At 37.7% G+C, this 18,623-nt stretch overlaps 1 protein-coding gene across 7 annotated transcripts in view; it reads right to left on the reverse strand.

Moving 5' to 3' along the window:
- The window catches only part of LOC105487966 (WD repeat domain 19), a 93,725-nt gene that overhangs the window by 29,030 nt on the left and 46,072 nt on the right, over nt 1-18,623 (reverse strand). For all 7 annotated transcript variants that reach the window (XR_011621350.1, XM_071093721.1, XM_071093720.1 and 4 more), the window contains 9 exons: nt 18,301-18,411; nt 15,687-15,796; nt 10,213-10,270; nt 6,603-6,743; nt 6,439-6,521; nt 5,554-5,637; nt 3,864-4,010; nt 3,126-3,250; nt 1,206-1,318 (listed from right to left, as the gene is read on the reverse strand). Coding sequence is in view for 6 of the 7 variants with exons in the window: in XM_071093721.1 (XP_070949822.1) it covers nt 1,206-1,318; nt 3,126-3,250; nt 3,864-4,010; nt 5,554-5,637; nt 6,439-6,521; nt 6,603-6,743; nt 10,213-10,270; nt 15,687-15,796; nt 18,301-18,411 (972 nt within the window). In the remaining variant the exon portion in view is untranslated. The remainder of the gene's footprint in view (nt 1-1,205; nt 1,319-3,125; nt 3,251-3,863; nt 4,011-5,553; nt 5,638-6,438; nt 6,522-6,602; nt 6,744-10,212; nt 10,271-15,686; nt 15,797-18,300; nt 18,412-18,623) is intronic.

The raw sequence follows: 18,623 nt of genomic DNA on the forward strand, positions 1-18,623 counted from the left end.
TAGTTACTGACAACCTGCTACTATGAATGTGGGACTTCGCTAGATCCCGTGGAGAATACCAGGAATGGTATGGCACGGCCCCTCTTTTCTGTGTTATGTACAATCTTACCAGGAAGATCTGTGTGATACGATGATAATATAAGAGACCAAATATTTTAAGTCATAATTGTCTAATTCCTGCACAGCATAACACCACACTTAGGAAGAAATTTACAACTATAAAAAGACAAATGGACTGGATTGTCAGTGTTTTTTTTTTCTTTCTTTTATAGGTGCTCTGAGGAAGAAAAGATGGTTTGGCATGGAGATGATCCTGAAGGTGTCACTTGAAGGACGAATAGGTTTGTGGTAGGTGGCGTAGGGAGCAGAGAGGCACCCACATGGAGAACAGGATGGATGAAGTCCTGGCTGTCAGAGGAGTGTGGGACTCTTCTATGGAAACAGCTGGGTGCCAGATTAGGGAGTTCTGGCTGGTTGGTCAAACTATGGAAATTCTCTTAAGTGCCAGCAAAGGAGTTTGGACTTTATCTAAGAGCCAGCAACAACAAATTGGTGGTGGCCTGTAGGCTGAATTCACACACAGACATGTTTTTTTTGGCCAGTGAGGTATTCTATAAATATTGGGGCACATATTTCAAAACTGGCAGCCCCAAGCTTCCGTTTCTCTTGAAAAAATCATATGATCTGGCACTACAGGGCCTGGATTCCTAAAAAACAACAATTCTATGGAGGTGAGCAACAGCTGGCTTCTTAAGATATGTGCCGTTCAGTAGTCCCTACCCTGTCACATGAACAATGCACAGCATTACCCCATAGCTTCACTTATCATGTCCCTTCTTTGGACACTGTAACCCCTGCCTTAGGCCAAGGGACTCTGTAACAATGAAAGCAACTATTATTTGGGGAACAAAGTGAAGGATGACAAACTCTAAAGGTGGATAAACTAAAAACAGGAAAAATAAGAAACTACTGCAATAATCAGAAGCAAGGTCATGTGGGCCTGGACTGAGTTGATGGTAGTTAGAATGAAAGTGACAGATGTGAGAGGTATTACAAAGGAAGGCTGTGACTGGGTGTGGGAGGGAGAGGAAGATTTCAGAGTTAGCTCTGAGATTTCAAATCTGAGTGGGAGTTACTGGCATTTACATATATTTCCTACAATTATTCCTGCGTAGTCAGTGTATATTTTCTTGGCAAATACTAACTCGTGAATATTGGCCACACAGCAAGAAGAATTTTCCAGCCTGAAGATATCTCTTTTCTCCTTCAAAGTATAAGGCAATGCTTTGATAGTCTTCATTAGTAGTGTCTTCAGAACCTATAACAGAAGTTTACTGAGTAAAATATCTGAGCAAAATTTGTTTACCCTTTATTGCTAACCTGAAAATAAAATCTAAGAATGAGTGATCTAAAAATAGGTGATTAAAAACTCCTAACAGCAAACATCAATGTAATTATTAATGTCTGTTTTCGTCACAAAACATACCTATCACAATTACCCCAAATATTGACTCTGTTCCATCTTTTTTTTTAACTCTAAATATGATCCAGGAGAGGAAATTATAAGGTTTTTGTTAGCAATACAAATGGAATCCATCCCTCTCAGCAATGCCTGGTTTAAACAATAGTCTGTATATTTGTCAGACAAGTAGGGAAGATGACATTCGAGTAGCCAGTAGATGCTGGTTAAAGATATGACTGTTTTTCCTTTGGCTTGGGGCTTAAATACATTAAGCATAGAGGAAGAAGGACCCCCAAAGCTGCTGGAATTCCAATTCATTGTTTACATTTACCTATGGGAGTTGGGGCCCAATAGAATACTAAAGTATAACAACCACCCTGTGCCTCCAGCTGGGGGAAAAGGGGGTTTATAAGAGAAAGGCATAAAGCAAAGTGGGCAAAAGTATGTGTGTGTTTTGAAGGTGGGAGGAGGCATACACACACACCCTTAATATACACACCTGATATAAGACAAATCATGTTCTTATAAACTTAGAAAAATTGCTTTAGTGAAATGGTGGTGGTAACATTAGGACAGAAATGTCATCTGTCAAGTTAAGCATTGGCAATTCTAAAGTTGCCTATCTGTACTTCCTTTTTTTTTTTTTTTAACTCTATTTTCTCTAATTATCTTAATGACTTCATAAGAAGTCATTTGGGAAGCCAAAGCATCCCAAGAAGCTTTTACCTAATTTGTTTCCTTGAAGACTGAAATAAATATTTTCTTGTGAATCCTAACATCAATTCTTATGGTCATTTTGTGAATTATAAAAAACAAAATAACACAAAAGAACAAATATTTTATGATTCCACTTCTATGAGGTACCATGAATAGTCAAATTCATAGATACAGAAAGTAAAATCGTGCTTACCAGGGTCTAGGGAAAAGAGGGCAATGGGGAATTATTATTTAATGGGTACAGAGAAAGTCTGGGATGATGAAAAAGTTTTAGAGATGGACAGTGGTGATGGCCACATAACAACGTGAATGAATGTACTAAATTGTACACTTTTAAATGGAAATTTTATGTTATATATATTTTAGCACAATAAAACAAAACAAAACACAAACAACATTACGTATGGTCCATGAAATGAAAATTTGAAAATTATTTCAGTAGTTTCTAAAAATAATTGCAAACATGAGAAGAAAACCTCTAAGCAGGCATTCCCAGAATATCAAATTCTCCTTTGGACTGTCCAAATCTTTGAAAAACACATCTTGGGTATATCACTCTTCATCATTTGTAACTCGATTTTTAAATGAAAATATTTACATTTTCAAAAATCATCCTGCATTTTCTATCACCTTCATTTTGAAATCTTTGATTTACTACTGGCTGATAAATAGCAGGATTTGGGAAATCTAGCCTCTCTTGGAATTCACACAGAAAGACCCTTAATTTTTTAAAATAGTCCTTTTTAACAATACCATCTCACCTTGAAGTAGCAGGGATCTTCAAATCCAACACATAACATAGATACATGTGTGTCTATGTATAAATGATAAACATTTACACCAAGTGCATTCTTGTATGTATACCAATCTGATAATTAGATCATAAGCGACAAAGTGTTTTTATGATAAACATCTTGAAGAGAACTAGGGAAAAAATGATATTTACCAATAATATCTGCATAGATTTCCATTTTGTTGTGTTGCTGAGCCAGTGTGAAAGCTTCATTGTTACATTTGGACATGACAAGAAACTGGATGGCAGACCCATAGTCACCAAGCTGTAGAAAAAACCTGAAGCAAAGTACTTTCTTTAATTAGCTAGACTCTTATATGAGTTTGTGATTTATAAAATTTTTCAACCAGGGGAAACCATTTAAAAATCAAAATTTATTAGATAAATTGCAGTTCTTTTTTTTTTGAAATGGAGTCTCACTCTGTCACCCAGGCTGGAGTGCAGTGGCGCAATCTCGGCTCACTGCAGCCTCCGCCTCCTGGGTTCAAGCGATTTTCCTGCCTCAGCCTCCCAAGTAGCTGGAACTACAGGCATGCACCACGACACCCAGCTAATTTTTTGTATTTTCAGTAGAGATGGGGTTCACCATGTTGGCCAGGCTGGTCTTGAACTCCTGATCTCAGGTGATCCATCCATCTTGGTCTCCCAAAGTGCTGGGATTACAAGTGTGAGCCACCACACCCAGCATGCAGTTCTATATTATATGCTTACACTTGAAAGACATACTCTTGTCTGCTGACCACAACAGCCTTTGAATTTAAATACTTAGACCTGATAAAAAAAATAAAGACTAAATATTCCTTTTGAATTAATATATTTGATGATAGAAGGTGGAGGCTTACTTTTATGGTTAGTTTTTGAAAGTCCAAAAATATTAATGTATTATGTTACCTGGCTACCATTTTGGCTCCATCCGGAGACTGGGTCTCTCTAACAATACTGACAGCTTTTTCAGGATTATTGAGGTGATCCAGATAGATGCGGATTACACTTTGCCATTGTTTTGCATTCTCATAAGCCACAACAGCTTCTTTGTATCTGTAAAAACATAGCTCAGATAAACTTTTTTTAACACTGTCAATCTGGGGAGAAAATGTTGATAAGTGTTTAGGACACTTTTTCATGTTATTGATGGTGACTGCTTATTTTTCCTGAACTTCTTTTTCCTTTAACAGAAAAATACCAGGAACCATCCCACTAAAATGTTCTTTTTAGGAATTTGATAAATGAGCAGTAAAATATCAATATTAAATTGTATTTTCCCATCTGAATCAAAGCCATATATTTTTTTACATTTTACTGCTTTTTTTTTTCCTTTTAAGTAGGAAGATTATAATAGTAATATAGAAAACATAGAAAGTGTAGATTTTTTTTCACAATTATAGATACAGCTTCATGGTGATATATAAAACCTTTACATATCCTCAGTCACAAAGCTCGTACCTTTGTGTTGACCTCCAGATAGAGCTCAGGACCCCTCTTCAGTTCCTGACCGGCTCTCAGCTCCCTCCATTTCAACAAGACATTCGGTGTATATCTCTATTTCCTAAAGCTACTTTTCTAAAAGTGCAGGGTATTAAATCTCCTTTAAAAGTTTCTTAATAGATATTTCCAAGTTAATTTCCAGAGGCTATAGAAAGTTACACTTCTTTAAAATTTTTTTATTTTTTATTTTTAAACTTGTTGTAGAGATGGGCTCTCTCTCTGTTGCCCAGGCTGTCCTCAAACTCCTGGCCTCAAGTGATCCTCCTGCCTTGGCCTCCCAAAGTGCAGGGATTCCAGGTGTAAGCCACCATGCCCAGCCCAAAAGTTACATTTCTATTGGTTGTGTATATATAAGCATATTTTGACAACATGGTTATTAGTTTAAAATAAGTATTTCCAAATATGGCAGGTTGCCTTAATTTAATTACTATTAGTGAGGTAGAACCTTTTCATGTTTACATCAAATGCAATTTCATAATTGTATTTCCTCCTCTGGCACTTGTGTTCTTGTCTTTAGCCCATTTTCCTATTAGTGTCTTTGAGTTTCTTGTATTAAGTAGTGGGAGATCTTTGTATGTTTAGGATATTAACTATCCATTGCTATATTTTAACTGTACTACAATAGAGTTATAAATTTTTAAATACAGTTAAAATATAGCAATGGATAGTTAAGCAGCTTAAACAAGCTTAAACAAGCAGCCCTATGTGGCTTCAGCAAGCAGCTGTATGTGTGGAATTCATGTTTCTTCACTTTTTTTTCCCCCTGCATCTGTGATTTATACAATAATAATCCTCCTTAATAAAATAACAATCACTTTATTTTCATGCCATATTATATCAAAATTTCAACTTCCACTATAAAACCCTCAAATAAAAAGAGATATTAATCTATATTTGAGTATATAAAGGAAACACTGAGATATATGAGGTACAGGAGGATTTTAATAGTCTGGCACTTCAGGCCAACAAAGGATTAAATAAAGGTGTTTTCTGTCTTTCTCTACTTTGCCTTTCTTACAGGGTTGCAAATATCAATGGTTAATTTGTAAAGCTTATATTACTTTAAATCGGTATAAATTTGAGAAAGTGTACAAACCTTCCATCTGCTTCCTTGGCTTTGGCATACTGCAAATGGATCTTAGGAGAAGAAACGTGGGGCAGAAGATCACCAACTTTTGCCCTGGAAAAGTAGGTCCAGGAGAACAATATGAGTACCATGTTCACTCCAAAAGTAGCCTGCTATAACCAAATGTTAGGTTTTAGGATGCAAAAAACAGTTATTACTATCTTTCAAAAATCTTGGTTCCTGGCAGGATGCAGTAGCCTGTAATCCCAGCACTTTGGAAGGGTGAGGCGGGCAGATCACCTGAGTTCAGGGGTTCAAGACCAGCCTGGACAACATGGTGAAATCCTGTCTCTACTAGAAAAATAAAGTACAAAAATTAGCCAAGCATAGTGGCGGCATGTCTGTAATCCCAGCTACTCAGGAGGCTGAGGCAGAGAATTGCTAGAACCCAGGAGGTGGAGGTTGCAGTGAGCTGAGATCGTGCCACTGCGCTCCAGCCTGAGCAACAGAGTGAGACTCTGTCTCAAAGAAAAAAAAAAAAAGAAAAAAAAAAAGAAAAGAAAATCTTGGCACCTATGGGTAAAAGCTGATTTAATTGCTGTTTCTCCTAACACCCACTCCACTCCCACCCCCAAGGGTAGGAAAATGGTTAGTCCATTAACTCTGTTAGGACAAGGGGGTTTTTGTTTTTTCCTACTAAGGATTTCTCCACACCAAACCAGGAGAATGTGCTATTCTTTGGAAAAAGAACTATTAATATGAACTTATCTAAGGAGAACAAAAGAGATGAAGGGCAGGTCTAGATAGGGGAACAGAATGGACAGGGAGAAAGCATTGCAAGGAGGCAAGTGGGGAGACCCCAGAGGCACATTCATTTCCAATCCTGTTCAGAAACAAACCGCAGGCAGCTCTTACCAATTCTTAGAGCGGATGTAAACAGATGCTGCTTTGTCATAGTAGAGACCTTTTTCATACAGCTGGGCTGCTTCTGAAAATTGCTAAAATAAGACAGGATTATTAAAATACTAAGTTATTATGTACAAAAGACCATATGAATATTGATGCAGACAAAAGAGGACCTTCATATTCTCCAATATGGCTCCACAGTCTCTTTTAAGGACCCTGCTGGGATGCTTGAGGGCTTGGTTAACCCCTCGACGTATGTCTCCCATTCTTATGGACATCTGGGCCACTCCAGCCAGACAAGCTTCATCATGTTCCTGCAATCACAAGGCAAATACTAACAAATCAGATTCTAACTTAACACCATGTGTTTAAGAAAGAACAATGAATTTAACTCTAAAATGAGTCCAAAGGTTATGGTTTACTTTTATCTTTTCAGGGAAGTCTCATGATTTTAAAATAACACTTGGGTCTTTTTTTAAAAAAAAAACAGCTATTACAAAATTATATTTTGTTCTGTGAAAGCCTAGATCAACTTCATGCTTAAGACCAAATTTTTACTATCCCTCATATATCTTGACCTTTTCTTTTTCTTTTTTTTTTGAGACGGAGTCTCGCTCTGTTGCCCAGGCTGGAGTGCAGTGGCGTGATCTCTGCTCACTGCAAGCTCCGCCTCCTGGGTTCAAGCCATTCTCCTGCCTCAGCCTCCCGAGTAGCTGGGACTACATGTGCCCACGACCACGCCCGGCTAATTTTTTGTATTTTTTAGTAGAGACGGGGTTTCACTGTGCTAGCCAGATGGTCTCGATCTCCTGACCTCGTGATCCGCCTGCCTTGGCCTTCCAAAATGCTGGGATTACAGGCATAAGCCACCGTGCCCGGCCACCCTCATGTGTCTTTTTGGTATAAAAGTTTATATAAGAAGTAATATACTGGCTATATAGCATAAATGCTATGAATAAAATTAAGAAGAAAACCATTTATCAAATTGCAGATTTCTCTATGAGGCATGATTAAACATAAAAACTTTGTTTCTTTAGTAATTGTTAAATTCATTAAAGATACCAAAGACAGCTAAAGAACTCACCAAATAACTAATCTCTACTAGTAAGATATAATGTCAGATTATATTTTATCTAAAGCAGCATGTCTAGTAAAATTTTCTGTGATGAGAGAAATGTTCTATATCTGCCCTGTCCAATATGGTAGCTACTGGGCATTTGAAATACGGCTAGTGTAACAGAGGAATTGAATTTTAAATTTTATTTAACTTTAAATAATTTAAGTAGACACATGTGGCTAGTGGTTACTGTATTTGATGGTGCAGATAAAGAATGAACTAAAATTGATGTAGCCAGACAAAGAAAATGTCAAAAACCTAAGAGATAAATGAGCAAAGGAAATGATCAGACAATTCATTAAAAAATACAAGTGGAAACAAAATACAATTGGCCAATAAATAAAAACATGCTCAACTTCACCAATAATCAAATATACATAAAATAAAATATCTTTATTTGCTTACAGAATTGGTAGAGATAAAACAACTGATAACATTCAGCTTCGCTGAGAATGAAGGGGGCACTATCATACATGGAGTGTGTGTGAATCACTACAATTTCTTTTGAACAGCAATTTAGCCATGTCAAAAATGAAAAGTACACTTTGTAACCTAGAAATCTAACTTATAGGAAAATATTCTCCAGAAATACTATCATAGGTAGCTAAAGATACATGTACTAAGTAGAATATTCATTGTAGTGATTTTTAAAAATGAATTTAATTTTTTAATTTTTATTTTTTAATTTAAAAAAGTTGTTGTTTTTTTAAAGAGACTGGGTCTCATTCTACCGCCTAGGCTGGAGTGCAGTGATGCAATGCTACCATACCCAGCTAATTTTTTATTTTTAAATTTGTAGAGATGGGCCAGGCGCGGTGGCTCAAGCCTGTTATCCCAGCACTTTGGGAGGCTGAGGTGGGCAGATCACTTGAGGCCAGGAGTTCAAGACCAGCCCGGCTAACATGGCAAAACTCTGTCTCTATCAAAAATACAAAAATTAGTCAATTATGGTGGCACATACCTGTAATCCCAGCTATTCAGGAGGCTGAGGTACGAGAATCACTTGAACCCAGGAGGTAAAGGTTGCAGTTAGCCAGGATGGCACCACTGCACTCCAGCCTGGGTGACACAGTGAAAGACCGTCTCCAAAAGAAAAATAAACAAATGAATTTGTAGATATGGGGGTCTTGTTTTGTTGTCCAGGCTGGTCTTGAACTCCTGGTGTCAAGCATTAGTTAGACTCACTTTTCTTTTTTACTTTTTTTTTTGAGACGGAGTTTCCCTCTTGTTGCCCAGGCTGGAGTGCAATGGTGCGATCTCAGCTCACTGCAACCTCTGCTTCCCGATTCAAGTGATTCTCCTGCCTCAGTTACCCGAGTAGTTGGGATTACAGGTGTGTGCCACCACACCTGACTAATTTTGTATTTTTAGTAGACATAGGGTTTAACCATGTTGGCCAGGCTGGTCTCCTGATCTAAAGTGATCCACTGGCCTCGGCCTCCCAAAGTGCTGGGATTACCAGCATGAGCCACTGTGCCCAGTCCTGGACCCACTTTTTTTTTTTTTTTGAGACACAGTCTCACTGTGTTGTCCAGGTTGGGGTGCAATGGCACGATCTCGGCTGACTGCAACCTCCGCCTCCTGGGTTCAAGCGATTCTCTCTGCCTCAGCCTCTCGAGTAGCTGGGATTACAGGCGCCCATCGCCATGGCTGCTAATTTTTTGTATTTTTAGTAGAGATGGGGTTTTGCCACATTGGCCAGACTGGCCTGGACTCACTTTTCATGTTAACATATTTTGGTGATTTTTCAAATTAGCTATCATGAGGTTGCATTACTTTTGTAATAAAAATGCTATATATAAAACGGAAAGTCAAAAGATTTTCAACCTTCACAAGACATCACCTAACTTAAAAACAGTAATTATTATTATAAATCTTAGCTTTTTAAGCTAGAATTCTGGGATGGGAAAAAGAGGTAGCATAGTGGGTCATGCTTTCCAGGGTCATCTTGAAAGATACAGTATGAGACAGAAACGGCAGAACAACGTTTTATGGATTGGGAATTCACTTTCAAAATGGTTACTGAAACTTTTTTTTTTCTTTCTTTGAGATGGAGTCTTACTCTGTCACCCAGGCTGTAGTGCAGTGGCACGATCTTGGCTCACTGCAACCTCCACTTTCTGGGTTCAAGCAATTCTTCTGCCTCAGCCTCCCGAGTAGCTGGGACTACACGCGTGTGCCACCATGCCTGGCTAAGTTTTGTATTTTTTTTTAGTACAGACGGGGTTTCCCCATATTGGCCAGGCTGGTCTTGAACTCCTGACCTCGTGATCTGCCCACCTTGGCCTCCCAAAGTGCTGGGATTACAGGTGCGAGCCACCGCGCCCGGCCTACTGAAACTTTTAAAAAGAGCAAAAGGAAAAAGCTTATGAAAATCATAGCCTGTAGGTAAGAAAGGATAAAAATCTTATTTCCAACTTTACTTAGACTTATATTAAGAATGTAAAACTTATCAGACTGATAAAAATATTGTCTTCGTCAGATTTTAAGAGCTTGAAGTGTTTTAAAATGATTTAACTATTTCCTTGCAAGGTTGTTAGTAAACCAAAGAAAAGGCTTACCTGCTAGATATGAAATATAATACAAATAAGACCATGATTTTTAAAAATGAAACTGAAAATGAACCCAAAGATAATTAGGCATATCTTATCTTTATCCAAGGTTACCTTATTGTCACCTGTTATTCCTTTCTCATAATGAGCCAAAGCATTTACATAATCACCCCTGAAAAAAAAAAGAGTGACTTTTAATATTTATTTTAGAATTTTATTTACATACACTTTTTCCTTTTTTTTTTTTTTCTTTTTTTTAGAGACAGGGTCTTACTCTGTTGCCCAGGCTGGAGTGCAGTGGCACAATCACAGCTCACTGTAGCCCCGACACCTCACTGGCTCAAGTGATCTTCCAGCCTCAGCTTCCTGAGTAGTTGAGACTACAGGCATGTGCCACCATGCCTGGCAAATTAAAAAAAAAAAAAAATTTGTAGGGACAAGGTCTCACCATGTTGCCAAGGCTGGTCTTGAACTCCTGGGCTCAAATGATCCACCACCTCGGCCTCCCAAAGTGCTAGGATTACAGGCATGAGCCACCACTGGGGAGTAGTAGATCAATTTACAAATACAGGATTTAAAGGATAATCTTTGTCATTGAGTTGCTTAAGCTCACAAAAGATGTGGAACACTACAGATGCATTCTTTCAAAGTGCAGTATGTCATTATCTTACTACTTAAAAAGTAATTATTAAGCTGGGTTATGCTATACTGTAAGGTACTTACTGTGTGGTATGCTAGGCATTTTGAGGAGCTACATTAATTTTCTTTTTAAATTCCAGGGTACATGTGCAGGATGTGCAGGTTTGTTACATAGGTAAACATGTGCCATGGTGGTTTGCTGTACCTATCAACCCATCACCTAAGTGTTAAGCCTAGCATGTATTAGCTTTTTTTTCTGATAAGAAGCTACATTACTTTTATTGGCTACTTTTGGTTAATTATCTCCTTTGGGGCACTAAATGACAATCACGTGACGATAAAACACTTTTTTTTTTTTTTTTTTTTTAACCAAAAGCCCAGTATTTACAAGAATATATATTGAGGAAATCTAGAGGGCCATCAATTTGTTAAAGGGTAGAAGTGGAGGAATACATTGGGGATTATAGTGCTGAGGGCCCTGGTTCTTATACCGAGAAAAAGTATTAATATACATGATATAAATAATATTCCTGGGCCAGGCATGGTGGCTTACGCCTGTAATCCCAGCACTTTGGGAGGCTGAGGCACACGGATCATGAGGTCAGGAGTTCAAGACCAGCCTGACCAACGTGGTGAAACCCTGTCTCTACTAAAAATACAAAAATTAGCTGCGTGTGGTGGCATGTGCCTGTAATCCCAGCTACTCGCGAGGCTGAGGCAGGAGAATTGCTTGAACGCAGGAGGCGGAGGTTGTAGTGAGCTGAGATTGCACCACTGTACTCCAGCCTGGGTGACAGAGCAAGACTCCATCTCAAATAATAATAATAATAATAATAATAATCCCTTCCTGTGACTGATGCTAACATGGATCTGCATATACAGAAGACTTTTATTATTTCAACTTATTTTCATTGTTTGGGATAGAATGAATCAGTGATTTGCCTAAGATACTTTTTGGGATCTATCTTCCTCTAAGAAACCATCTTCTCCAGAATAAATTAATCAGCTCTGAAATGGCATGATTTGAGATCTACCTTATCACTACTTTATCAGCTTAGACAAGTTACTAAACCTCTCTAAGCCTCATTCACTTTCCTCATCTATTAATGTAGAAGGACATTTTTGGAAAAGGAGCTGTTCTGCGGTTGAGAACTTTCTTTTGTTCAGCCTAGGACTCCATAGTCAGCAATATTCCTAAATGGAAATTTCCAATACAGACCTGATTACATCAACCAAGCTAGGGATTTTTCCTGAGAATAGGGAAGAGACATCCTCAGGAGATATCCCTAGCTCAGCTGATGTAATCCATTGAGTAGACAGTTCCTCCCACAGGAGCCTGAGGTTTTCCTTGGGCAAGCTAAATTAATACTTTGGAACTCTCACTTTATTTTTTGTTATTTTAGCTCACTGGATTATTTATTATTTTATTTTAAAGCTCTCATATGGAACTAGCTCATTAGTTTAATCCCAGATTTTAGTAAGTTAAATCTCACCTAGACCTGATAGACTGGCCCTGCTTTGACCTAATCAAGGTCTTGGATGCATAATGAAACAGACGGTTGAAATTGAACACAGGCCTAGGGTCTTAGGTGTCAAAGTCAGTAGCTGGTGGCTATTCAGGTATTTGATGACAATGAACTATACTTAAGTTAGTTCCCATTATCACAAGGAAATTCCTTCAGACTGTTGGGGGCTAGAGTGTGTGTACACTAGGGTCTGAAGATCTGCATACAAATATCAGTGAAAGCTTTGAGAATCGGTGGCTTCACAGTCAAGTGGTGAGCAGAAAGGGTTAGAAACGACGACACGCAGGCTTTCAACTGACTTCAGTTCATCTGACCATGAGACATGTTTGAGAATTTGTTACAACACTTCAAATTTTCCTGAAGGAAGTGAAAAATCGAAGTGTTCTGGATGGTCCAACGGCTTACTGGGGTGTCTGTACTCCGACAGGGCATGGTGGATCATCTTTTCTCCTTAGCACAGAAGTTTTATATTCTAAGACTCAGTCATCCTCAGGATGCAGGTGGAGGGCCAGGGGACCGGGGCCCTGTCTCTTGTGTTACGTACAAAGATTCCAACGTGCACTTTTTGGTATATGCATTTATAAGGAACAGAAATGTGGCAAACTTCATCAGATTGATTAAGAAGAAATAAAATCTCTAAAATGTTTTTAATCTGTAGAACAGAAAACTTGAAAGAAGATACCATGTTTAGAAATGAAAGAGTACTTTTCTTTTTTTGAAACAGGGTCTTGCTCCACTGCCTAGGCTGGTGTATAGTGGCGTGATCACAGCTCACAGCAGCCTCAACGTTCTGGGCTCAAGTGATCCTCCCACCTTAGCTTCTCCAGTAGCTGGGACTGCAGTCACGTGAGCCCAGGCTTGGCTTTTTTTTTTTTCTTTGTAGAGACAAGTTCTCATTATGTTGCCAAGGCTGGTCTCACACTCCTGAGCTCAAGCAGTCTTCCTTCCTTGGCCTCTCAAAGAGCTAGGATTATAGGCATGAGCCACCATGCGTGGTACAGAGTACTTTTTGATAGAGTAACTCCTACAACATGAATTTATGTGTCAGTATTCTCAATGAATCCAAAGTCTCTATGACAGTAAAGTAGAACTATGTGAAATGTTTTTAGAAAAAAATCAAATGTTATAACTATATTTTCTTTGTTTAAAGACAAATCTTTTTCCATATTTTAATATTTTTGAATGTTGGAATGTATCATAATAAATGTCAAAATGTCTGGTTGTCATTACACATACATGTACAAACTTATATTTGCAAATGAATTATTCATTTATTTTCTCTGCAGATATTTACATTGGTAGCACCAACCATGGCTGAATGTTAACTTAAAACTGGATCCTAAATGCCTCTAAAATTACACTTCGATGCAACGCTGCAAAAAAAATGTATAGTCTGTCAATTAAGACTATTGACAATTAAGAGGGTCTAGCAATTAAGAGCACTAGAAAATTCTAAATTTCTCAGAATAGATTATGGAATTTCCACAGGCAAGAGAGATTTGTGACTCCTATTCATGCATCATGAAGGACTATTACTCAAGCCCTCAATATCCTCCTGGGAAGAGCTTTTGGCTTGAATTGCAATACCAATTGTCTAATTTTCATACACATGAAACTAAAAAAACTATAATTAAAAAAATCATTTAGTTAAAAAAATGTATGTATCTGTGAAGTACAAGTGTAGGTCTTTGTGTGCATATATTGGGTACTGGTGAAGTCTGGACTGTTAGTGTACTCATACCTGAATAGTGAAAAATGCACCCAGTGGGTAATTTTTCAACCCTCATCCACCCTCCCACCTTTTGGAGTCTTCAGTGTCTATTATTCCTCTCTGTATGTCCTTGTGTACCCATGGCTGAGCTCCCACGTATGAAGGAAAACGTGCAGTATTTGATTTTCTGAGTTACATCCCTTTGGCCTCCAGTTCCATCCATGTTGCTGCAAAAGACACAATTCATTCTTTTTTTATGGCTGAGTAGTATTCTGTGGTGTGTGTGTGTGTCTGTGTGTGTGTGTACACCACATTTCCTTTCTCCAGTGCTCTACTGATGGACACTTAGGTTGATTCCTTACCTTTGCTATTATGAATAGCGTTGCAATAAACATATGAGTGCAGGTATCTTTTTGATGTAACGATTTCTTTCCCTTTGGGTATACACTCAGTAGTGGGATTGCTGGGCTGAATGGTAGTTCTAGTTTTAGTTCTTTGAGAAATCTCCATACTGTTTACCATAAAGGTTCTATTAATTTACATTCCTATCAACAGTATATAAGCATTCCCTTTTCTCCACATCCTTACCAACATCTATTATTTTTAGATTTTTTAATAATAGCTATTCTGACTGGTGTAAGATGGTATTTCATTGTGGTTTTAATTTGCATTTCTCTGATGATTAATGATATTGAACATTTTTTCATATTTTTATTGGTTGCTTATATGTCTTCTTTTGAAAAATGTCTATTTATGTCCTTTGCCCACTTTTTAATGAGGTTATTTGTTTTCTTCTTGTTGAGTTGTTTGAGTTCCTTGCAGATTCTGGATATTCGCTTGCTATTGGATGCATAGTTTGCAAATACTTTTTCCCATTCTGTTGGTTGTCTATTTGCTCTGCTGATTGTTTCTTTTACTGTGCAGAAGCTTTTTAGTTTAAGTCCCATTTGTCTACTTTTGTCAGAAAAAACTATAATTCTAAGCAAATAGAAAATGTAGACCAAACCTTGGTGTTTTTCACTATGGTTTGAAATTACAGAGCAAATCCTCAAAGTGTTAAAGGAGGTCAGAACCATGAACATAAGTTAGGAAAAGCAGTGTGATGCTATGCATAGTTGTTGATGGCCACATGTGATTAAAAATAATATTTAGGCTGGGCACAGTGGCTCACGCTTATAATCCTAGCACTTTGGGAGGCTGAGTTGGGAGGATCACTTGAGCTCAGGAGACCAGCCTGGTCAAGATGGTGAGACCCTATCTCTCTTAAAAATTAAAAAAAATTTAAAAATTAGCCAGGCATTGTGATGCATGCCTATAGTCCCAGCTACTGAGGAGGCTGAGATGGGAGGATCACTTGAGCACAGGAGTTCGAGGCTGCGGTGAGCTATGATCATACCACAGCACTCCAGCCTGGGTAACACAGAGAGATCCTGTCTCTATTAAAAATAATAATAAAATGATAATAATAACATTTAGATTCTAAATGCAGAAACAGCTTAGATCCAGACTTAGATTTTGATCCTGAAAACTTAAAGTGGATAGTGCATGGATAAGACATTAGAAAAAACATTTTTCAGATATATAATTAATATAGTATTTTTTCTCTAAAAAAATTATTAAATCAATGGAGGGCCTTATCATTAATGGAAGTTTTGAACTAAAGATATTTGCAGTCATTGGCTACTGACTGAAATGTATGAAAACAGACTTACGCGAATTCAAGCTGAATAGCATATTCTTTTGATATAAAAGGAATCTGGTCTGGGGCCAAACGCTTTGCCAGTTGTAGAGCACTGTCCCAATGCTGTAAATCCCTTCTCATCTGTTAAGAAGAGAAAGACCTTAACTTTAAATGAGCAAAATTATTTTGCAAAGTTACCACCAAGAGCTAGTTTTAATAAAACTAATTACAAAACCTTTTTGTTTAAATAATGAAACTTGATCTTTACAATGATAATATATTACTATAGCATGCATTCTCAATAGGGTTGACAGAGCCCTGAAGAAGGCAAAAACTGATTCTTGGAGGGGCAAAAAAATCTTAGCTATTACAATGGTTTGTGGCCCTCCAAAACTCAATCTTATCTAACAAAATCTTAGTCCTTAGTATTTAATTTTTCTCAGTAGGGAGTAATCAAATTAAATTAATGTAATCAATTAAAGTTAATTTTTATTTTTAGAAGGTAGTGATTTTAAAAAGTTGAGAACACTTTGCTATAGGAATTGGTGTGTTTTTCTCAGAAAATCTGAAGCTATATCACAACACGACTAATAGCAAATGTAACTAAAATGTAAATATATTTTCTTCCTAGTTCCTGTGGTCTTTTATCTCTGCCTGGTACATAATTGTAAATATAAACTAATCATTAAAGAATCTTTCAAAGTTCATTCCTCACTTTATTCATACTTTCCAAACAATAATAGCTAACATTTTTCAAGTGTCATTATCTGCCAGATACTGTTCTAGGGGATTAGCTTATTTATCTTTCATGACTACCCTTTTGCAACGTATTAACACTTTCTTGTATCCATTTTAGAGATCCAGAAACTGAGGCAGAGAGGCTCCTCTGTACATAAGGTTACACAACTGGTGCACCACGGAGCTGGGCAGCAGGGCTCTGCCTCTGAACTTTTCACCTGGTTAACTCATCAGCTTTCAAACTGAGGTTAAAGAGTAATCACCCCTCTCCATTATCGATCCATTACCTCAAATTCTTTCCAAGTCTAGCAGCACATGACCAGTGCCCACAGTTAAATGCAGAAGAGTTGAGATGACATCTTTCCCCTCAGTCATCGCAGCCATATTCCCATTTCAGTGAGTACTAATCCAAGTTTTGAAAACTTCTCAGGGTGTCCCAATTATCTTAAATAACACTGTAAAATTACCTACATTTTTCTTAAAGTTAATTTAGTTCACTTAAAATTTAAAAATGAAAATTTGCTATTGAATGATTTGTAAAAGGAAAGCTGTAAAATTAATAAAAAATGCTTCCAAAACAACCTCTTTTACATAGTTGTAGAAATGAAAGTTTTAGGTGAAATAATATTAATGATTACAACAGCTAATGATATGTTTTTACTATTGATCATGCACTGTGCTAAAAGATCTCGTTCTCATTTGTAAATCTTTACAAATATCCCGTGAGCTAGATATTATTCTTCCTACTTTAAAGAAATAGGATCTAGGGCTCAAAAAGGTTAAATAACATGTCCAAGCTTACACAGAGCTGGAATTTGAACCCAGACATGTCTGACTGTGAAGTCTGCGCTCCTCACTGCAAGTCGATATGGCCACGCTTCCCTTCTTCCCTGCCCTTGAACTAACTAGGCCCTTCATCCTGCTCTAGGCCCTCTCCTGCAATGCTCACCTCTGGGAAACCAGTGATGGTACACTAGTCCTTAGCTCACCTCTTAATACACAACAGAATTTCACACAATAAGGATAAATGTGCCTCGGTTTTCCCATCTGGAAAACAGAGAAAAAACCAATCCTATCTCATAGGATTGTTGTGAGGGTTTAATGAGTTAATACCTGTCAAGTGCTTAGAAAAGTGCCTGGCCCACGTAAGCACTCAATATATGATGATATTTTTCCTTGTATACGTTTTTGTAATTTACACAATCTGTTCTCTTTGGACACACTTAGATTTCAATTAGTAATGTTGTAATACCATGCATTTTATGCCTCCACAAAATGCAGAATAAACATATTTTTGAATTATGATTTTAATGAAAAATAATATAATTAATGAGTACTCAGGGGTTCTTAAACTGACATGTTTGAATTCTAGGAGGGGGAAGGCATATAGTGTCTGTGCTGAGAAATTTTAATTATATAGAAGGGGTGATCCTCCTTTGCATATTCTTATGTTCTTTCCTTTTTTTTTTTTTTTTTTTTTTTTGAGACAGAGTCTCCCTCTGTCACCCAGGCTGGAGTGCAGTGGTGCAATCTTGGCTCACTGCAACCTCTGCCTCACAGGTTCAAGCGATTCTCCTTCCCCAGCCTCCAAGTAGCTGCGATTACAGGCTCACTGCAACCTCTACCTCCCAGGTTCAAGCAGTTCTCCTGTCTCACCCTCCTGAGTAGCTGGGATTACAGGCACATGCCACCACGTCCGGCTAATTTTTGTATTTTTAGTTGAGATGAGGTTTCATCATATTGGTCAGCTGGTCTCAAACTTCTGACCTCAGGTGATCCACCCACCTTGGCCTCCCAAAGTGCTGGGATTAGAGGCGTGAGCCACTGCTCCAGGCCCCATTTTTTTTTCCCCCCATTTCCCCACTGGATACCTCTTACACAATTTCCATTCTTATTTGCTGCCATACCTCCAGGGCAGCAATAGGACAGCTGGATGCAAGGTACAGGTCCTGAGCCAGGTTATAATCGTTGGTAAACATGGCAAGGTGTCCTGCCAAAAGATTGTAGTCCTCTATTCCCTACAAATAAAAGCAATTTTGATGAGAAAAAAATGTAAGAGTTTAACTTTTTTTTTTTTTTTTAAAGGACTTTGATCATTAGAAGTGGTAATATTCTATCGATTCACTTGTTTAAGAGTTAGGTAAGATTAAACGGAAAAAGTTTAGACTGCATTTAACTTAAAATAGCATTTAAATCTTAACTTACTTGATAATTCTATAACATGCTGTTT

The sequence above is a fragment of the Macaca nemestrina genome, chromosome 3 (genome assembly GCF_043159975.1).
Source record: "Macaca nemestrina isolate mMacNem1 chromosome 3, mMacNem.hap1, whole genome shotgun sequence".
Classification (NCBI taxonomy): domain Eukaryota; kingdom Metazoa; phylum Chordata; class Mammalia; order Primates; family Cercopithecidae; genus Macaca; species Macaca nemestrina.